The 7,589-nt window shown below is 33.2% G+C and overlaps 2 protein-coding genes across 2 annotated transcripts in view; both read left to right on the top strand.

The window, feature by feature from the left end:
• fap (fibroblast activation protein, alpha) overlaps nt 1-3,685 on the top strand; it is a 13,857-nt gene extending 10,172 nt beyond the window's left edge. Inside the window, exons 20-26 of the mRNA XM_026271156.1 lie at nt 658-852; nt 1,088-1,142; nt 2,305-2,404; nt 2,489-2,547; nt 2,613-2,685; nt 2,818-2,891; nt 3,419-3,685. Coding sequence (XP_026126941.1) covers nt 658-852; nt 1,088-1,142; nt 2,305-2,404; nt 2,489-2,547; nt 2,613-2,685; nt 2,818-2,891; nt 3,419-3,520 — 658 coding nt within the window. The 3' untranslated portion in view covers nt 3,521-3,685. The remainder of the gene's footprint in view (nt 1-657; nt 853-1,087; nt 1,143-2,304; nt 2,405-2,488; nt 2,548-2,612; nt 2,686-2,817; nt 2,892-3,418) is intronic.
• A 128-nt stretch (nt 3,686-3,813) lies between these two features.
• Nucleotides 3,814-6,989, top strand: gcgb (glucagon b). The gene is made up of 4 exons (XM_026271157.1): nt 3,814-5,440; nt 5,534-5,639; nt 5,935-6,090; nt 6,774-6,989. The coding sequence occupies exons 2-4, from the start codon at nt 5,539-5,541 to the stop codon at nt 6,892-6,894; spliced, it is 378 nt and encodes a 125-aa protein (XP_026126942.1). The 5' UTR covers nt 3,814-5,440; nt 5,534-5,538; the 3' UTR covers nt 6,895-6,989.
• Nucleotides 6,990-7,589: the final 600 nt, after the last annotated feature.

Below are 7,589 nucleotides of genomic sequence, written 5' to 3'. Positions count from 1 at the left end.
CTACAGTGTTTTTAAACTATTATACTATAGTATAATATAGTATACTATATACTATAGTATACTATAGTAAAGTACTTGAATTCATTTGTTGTGGTAATTCTATAGTTGCTATGGTAATATAGCAACCATAGTAATATAAACAAATTACTTTACCCAAAACTGTGCTAAGTTTCCCACAACTATAGGGTATAATATACTTACTGTAGTAAAAACTAAAGTATACTACTGTACAGTATTTATCAGTTCATTATAGTTAATACTACAGTTTGCTTGTAGCATTCATTAAAAAAAGTGTTGTAAAAACTGTAATATATACAGTATAAAAAAACTTTACTATAGCATGGTTCAAAAACACTGTAGAATTTACTATAAAATACTGTAGTATTTTTTTCATGTTGAATTGTAGTTTATGTAACAAATTTACAAATTACATACACATTTACAATTCTTTTTAAACCCGTTCTAGCTGAATGCATAATAATCATAAAATAATAATCATTTTAAAATCAGTTCAGATTAAGTATAGCATCATAGCAACTATTTTTTTGAAGAAAAACTATTTTATCAAAGAAAACAGTCTCCTCAATTAGAAAAACATATTTTACGACACAAACACATTGTATAGATTTGTGTTATTTCCACACTCTCCCATCACAGATATGGAGGTCCAGCCAGCCAGAATACTGACTATGTGTTTCGACTGGAGTGGGCCACGTACCTGTGCAGCACAGAGAAGGTCATCATCGCCAGCTTTGACGGCAGGGGAAGCGGTTTCCAGGGAGATGAGCTAATGCACGCCATCTACGGCCGGCTGGGAACATACGAGGTGGAAGATCAAATCTCGGCCGTGAGGTGAGGCGGAGGAACGATGTGCACACGCTCACGCTGCCGTCATTTAGCCTGATGTAACACTCTCAGATGCATGAGAGATACGAGACAGACGTGAGTCCTGAACAGGAGAGATCCAGCTGGTCATGAAGTATGGGTCAGAAACGGCTTGATAGAGGTCAAACGCTAGCAGTGGCAAACTAGCATCTACGAAAGATCTCAGTAATTGTGTTTCCTGTGAATTTGTGTTTCATTTCAGAAAGTTCATTGAAATGGGTTTCATTGACAAAGACAGAATTGGCATGTGGGGTTGGGTGAGTGCAGTGCTTTCATTACAAAACGTGTCCATGTCTATAAATCCACACATCAGGTTTTATTATGTTGGTTTGGTTGGATTTTAAACTTTAAATCCAAGATTCAAACTACACTCCTAGTCAAACGTTTTTGCAAGAAGTCTTCTATTCTCACAAAGCTACATTTATTTGATACAGTAAATAAAACAATATAATGAAACATAAATACAATTTTGTTGTATTTTAATATATTTTACACATTTTTAAATGTTACAAAAGATGTCTTTCCTCAAAAAAATAAAAGTGCTGTTCCTTTGAATTTTCTATTTATCAAAGAATCTTAAAAAAATGAATCACTCATTTTTCAACAATGATAATAATAACTGATCAGTAAATCTCTGAAGACTGGAGCATGATGCTGAAAATTCAGCTTTGATCACAGGAATAAATTACATTTTACAATATATTTTCCGGCAGAAAATAGATATTTTAGTTTGTAATATTTCACAATATCAACATTTAAAAAAAATTTTTTTAGTGCTGTCAAATGATTAATTGTGATTAGTCACATCCAAAATATATATATATATATATTTTTTTTTACATGATTTACTGTATGTGTGTGTACGGTGTATATTTATTATGTATATATAAATACACACACATGCATGTATATATTTAAGAAATACATTTAGCTTTACACATTAAATATATTAATATATAATTTATGAGTATAAATATATACATGTAAATATTTTCAAAATATATGCTGTGTGTGTCGTTATATACACATCATAAATATACACTGTACACACACACACACACACACACACACACACATATATATATATATATATATATCACGTAAACAAAAAAAAAACATTTTGTATGTGATTAATCGTTTGACAGCACTATCTTTACTGTATCAAATAAATGCAGCCTTGGTGAGTAGAATATTATTTCAACCTTTAGACTAGTAGTGACCAGAAAGTATTTTAACAAAACATTTACATCTTCCAAAATGTCACAACTCTTTAAAGCAGAATTAAACTTTCAATAAGTATTCATCAAAGCCATCAGCTCAATTATTCTTGAGGTCAAATAACAATCGCTAAAAGATCTCTGATGAGCCTGTTGACTGAAAACCATCCCACTCTTCATGAAACGTTTGTCTTGCTCACAGTCGTATGGTGGTTATGTCACATCCATGGTTCTGGGATCTGGAAGTGGACTGTTCAAATGTGGAATTGCCGTGGCTCCTGTTGCTAAGTGGGACTATTATGGTATGTATTTCAAGATGTTTTCAAATGTATAATACAGATTAAGACAATATAGTAAACATAACTCACACACTGTGTTCTTCACAGATGCCGTATATACAGAGAGATACATGCATCGCCCTGAGGAAAACACTGAAAGTTATAAAGTAAGAAAACATGCAATTATGAACAGTTGTCTATACAGTGCTTCATATATTTGTTTCATTTGTAGAATTCAACAGTGACCGACAGGGCAAAAAATTTCAAGTCGGTGCATTACATGCTGGTGCACGGCACTGCAGACGGTAAGCAGTGTAACGTTTAGAAATGTATATCAAATTTAGAATCTGGTAAACTGACTCTGATCTAAAACCTGTCTTTACTACACATGCAGCATTTAAAGATGTTTTCTTGCCATTTTGACTTCACTACTCTAGATAACGTCCACTTCCAGCAGGCTGCCCAAATTTCCAAAGCCCTGGTGGAAAATCAAGTTGATTTTGAAGCAATGGTGAGTTTTGATGAATGGATGAAGGTTTTATTAAAGGAATACTTCATCCAAAATTGAAAATTTACACACCTCTGGCCATCCAAAATGTACGTGAGTTTGGAGAAATAGCATTGCATCACTTGCTCACCAATGGATGCTCTGCAGTGAATGGGTGCCGTCAGAATGAGAGTCCAAACAGCTGATAAAAACATCACAGTAATGCAATCCACACCACTCCAGTCTCTCATAAGGTCTTGTGAAGCCAAAAGTGTACACACAGCTTTTCGCCTCACAAGATGTTAACTGATGGACTGGAATGCTGTGGATTACATTACTGTGATGTTTTTATCAGCTGTTTGGACTCTCATTCTGACGGCACCCATTCACTGCAGAACAAGTGATGCAATGCTACATTCCTCCAAATCTGTTCTGATGATTGCCTGAGAGTCAGTACATTTTCATTTTTGGGCAAATTATTTCTTTAAGATCTGAAAGGTCTTGTTTTCTTCAAAACACTCTAAATGTCTAAATGTGTCTTGTTTTCTCAGTGGTACACCGATAAGGATCATGGCCTGTCTGGTAAAGCGCGTCACCACCTCTACGCACACTTGAACCATTTCCTGCAGAACTGCTTTGCAGAGAAAAAATAAATGGACTTCTACAGTAGATGCATTATGAAGACAAATGTTCCTTTTACATTGACACAAACACTGTTAATGACAGATGCATTACATGCTAGACTGTATTTAGAACATGTTAATGGGAACAAATTCTTATGTCAGATGCAATGACAGTTTCATGTAAGATTTTATATTGTTTTTTTTTAATGTGAAATTTGTATTAGCTGTTTTTTGTTTTAGTTTTTTTATATATATATCAAATTGCTGTAATGATTACTCTACAAATGTGACCTGATATGATTGTAGTTTATATCACGGACATCTAGCATGATTAAAAATTTTACATTTTCAAATTGATTGAAAATCAATGACTCCATAATGTTCTATGCAGTTGTATTTATGCACTGACTTCATCTTGTGGTTTGAGCATGTCTGTAAGAAAACTGATCAACTCATACATTCAGGATTTAAATCTCTTGGTCTTTTGACTTGTTCTTTATATATCCTGAAAACAAGAGAGAGAGGGAAAAAAAGGAAAATATTTATACATGTGAAACAAATCTTAATGTCCATTTTATATTTGACATATTATATAAGTTTGGACACACTCGGCTGAATTAAGATAAATCTATCTTTTACATTTTTGACTAGTAGTGTATGCATATTATACTCTATATGATGGTATATAAACAGTGCCACCTGCTGGTTGAACTATTGAAATGACAGTCCCAAGAGCTGAGAAAAAACCCTGTAATTTTGACATCACTGATGTTATAGATATATTTCAAAATTCAAGAAACATTAACAACATGAAAAAAATGTACAGTCTGCCAATCACGACAGCATGATCAGGACTATAAGTTGGATTAAATTAAGTATTATACAGTACAGTTTCTAAATATTCTTGAATAATGAGGGCTATCCACACCAACCACTCAACTTTCCAATATAATGCTACACAACTAGAAACTAAATTTCCATAAATAAATAAAAAACTACTTTACTTAATCACCAGTTAAGCTTTAAAACAGCCCAAGCTGCTATTACAGTTTAAAAGGGGAAAAAAAGGTTTCCATTACTACTATGAAAGCATTTATATTACTGTTTCTAGTTCTACTGAGAACCTCAGGGAAATTAACCAGATAAAATCTATAGATTTTCGAACGTTAAAAAAGAAATAATCAAATACAGTGGGAACGCTGTCAACTTACAAAAATGTATACAATCAATGTATAAATGAACAAATAAGAGCCTAGAAATGACAATAGAATAGAGCTGACATCTATTATACATAAAAGTGAAATATTTTAAACATTTAAAAATACACATGCAATATACAGAGAGATTATTGGCGTACGTCTACTTCAAAATTTCACAGGTCAGAGTTACTTGACATTTCTTTGTAATTATTTGTGAATTTACTAGCACTTGTATGCAAGTAAAACTTATATTATAAATATCTATTTTTTCGGTGTATTATACAATTCAAAAAGACATTTACTGATGTAAAAAAAGAAAAGAAAAGAAAAAAGGCACAAAAAGACAGCTTTGCAGAGAGCAAACATCGTCACTGCCTGGAAATCTGACCGAATGCATCTCATCCTGAAAGTGCCTATGCAATTATTTGCTCTCCTCTGTTTTTAACAAGACAGAATCATGTTTGACTTTCCCTTAAGTGACTTTTTGACTCGTTTGACCATCTTCCCATCTCTCTTTTTAAACAGGTTCACAGTGCAAATACATTGATGCATTGAGATTAATGGATCGAAACTAATAAGTGTGTCTGCGTATGTGTGTGTGTGTGGATCACGCCACCTGGGCATCACTATATAAGACTCAGAACATCAGGCTGGGACCGTGAAATCGCACTGGGAGCCAGGAAGGAGAAACCAGTGAGGCAACATCAACATCTTTGACTTTATTTCTCTGTGACGACCCAACGCAATCCAGGTAAGCCGGAGAACTTTTTAACAGTATACTATATCTCTTTTGAGGTAGAATGCATTAAAGGTTTACTTAGTAGCTGTATGGTCTGATCCTCAGGTAAGATGATGACAAGGATCTATGCCTTTATTGGACTTTTATTTCTTATTCTGATCCAGAGCAGCCAACAGATTCCCATACAAGAAAACATGGAAGAAAACTCCAGGTACGAGTAACTCAGTTCAGAATTCTTTCATTTTTTATGGCCTCTGCAGATGGGAATTTTTTATTTGTAGTAATACAATATAACAGTCTGGGACACGTTTAAACTCAAAAGGGAACTGTAAGTTGCTTAAAGAAATTTTTTTTTTTTTTTTGTATTTTTATTTACTTATGACATTTAAATATTTATAATTTTGCTGCAAATTTTGTAAAAGTAATGTCACTAATAAAATCAATTGAATGCTTTTTTTTTTTTGAGGTTGATTTTAGAGAATGACATGTTTGATATTGACTTCCAGCTTTATGTCTGAGGATGCACTATTTAGTGACCCAAGAGAAGTGAGCAACATGAAGAGACATTCAGAGGGCACTTTCTCAAACGATTACAGCAAATACCTGGAGACCAGGAGAGCACAAGACTTCGTTCAGTGGTTAATGAACTCCAAGAGAAGTGGGTACGTTTCAATTCTGTAAGGTCTGGCAAAATATTTTAAGAACAGGTATACAAAAATGTGTGTAGACTATTTAACTATTGTATAATTTTACATAACAATCATTTAAATTTTAGCAATTCCCACATGCCATGACTATAGCATTAGAGGCTATAGCATTTTTGAAATCTCTTCTGCTCACCAAGGCTTATCTGTTTCAACTTATTTAATACAGAGAAAAAAAACTGTAATATTATTAGTATTTAAAATAACTATTTTCTATTTAAATATAATTAAAAAATGTATTTTATTCCTGAGATGCAAAGCTGTATTTTCAGCATCATTCCTCCAGTCTTCAGTGTCACATGATCTTTAAAAATCATTCTATTATGATGATTTACTGCTCAAGAAACATTTCTTATTATTATCAATGTTGAAAACAGTTGTGCTGCTTCATATTTTTGTGGAAACCCTGATACATTTGAATGAACAGCATGTATCTGAATTAGAAATCTTTTGAAACTTGTCTTTAGACAGCACTTTTGGACAATTTAATGTTTCCTTGCTGAAGAAAAATACACATTTCTTTACTTTCGAATGGTACTGTAAATAGATACAGTTTATTAAAAGGACAGTTGATGTCCTTTTAAATCTGACAGGAAGAATATCACCCTTTCCATAAATAAAAATAGTATTTTTTCCTCCAGAGTCCTCACACGACGGCACGCAGACGGCACATTCACCAGTGACGTCAGCTCTTACCTGCAGGACCAGGCAGCAAAAGAGTTTGTGTCCTGGCTAAAAACAGGGAGAGGACGAGGCGAGTGACGACTCTAGATAAAAACTAGCCTGCATAACTGTGATATTCTGCCTAGTTCTGTCAGTTTCACTGAGTCATGCAAATAAATCTTTCTTCAAATGAAGCACTCTGTGTTTTGCTTATATGATAAAATATGATCCAGACTATTTCAGTAGAGGATAAACGTGGTTAAAAATGGATTGTGCAAACTAAATTGCATTTTGCATTTTCAACTTTGGCGTAATAATTGATATGCAAGATATTTGAAAACTAAAACTGTCCATTTATGTTAATAATCTTGAGTATTGTTTGGCCTGTGGTGTTCATAGTAATGCATTCCAATATTTGTTGCAAGGACAATTTCTCAAAAAAGATAAACTATATAATAAACTATTTTACTGTGCTGGATTAACAAAGCAAAATCTGACTCCTGATGCAAAACACATTGAAAAGCCCTCCTGCAGAACATTTAACAAGATGACCTTAAGTTACAACTTAAAAGGCAAGAATTTGTGACCCTGAAGCACAAAAGCAGTCTTAAGTCGCTGGGATATATTTAAGCAATAGTCCAAAATACAATGTGTGGGTCAAACTTATCGATTCATAAGGATATTAAGTAAAGATCATGTTCCATAAAGATATTTTATGAATATCCTACTGTAAATATATCAAAACTTAAAATTAAAACTTAAAACTTTTATTAGCAATATGCATTGCTAAGAAC

The sequence above is a fragment of the Carassius auratus genome, chromosome 9, assembly GCF_003368295.1.
Source record: "Carassius auratus strain Wakin chromosome 9, ASM336829v1, whole genome shotgun sequence".
NCBI classification, from domain to species: domain Eukaryota; kingdom Metazoa; phylum Chordata; class Actinopteri; order Cypriniformes; family Cyprinidae; genus Carassius; species Carassius auratus.
The sequence above is the reverse complement of the archived record's forward strand: the minus strand, read 5'-3'. Positions and strand labels throughout refer to the sequence as shown.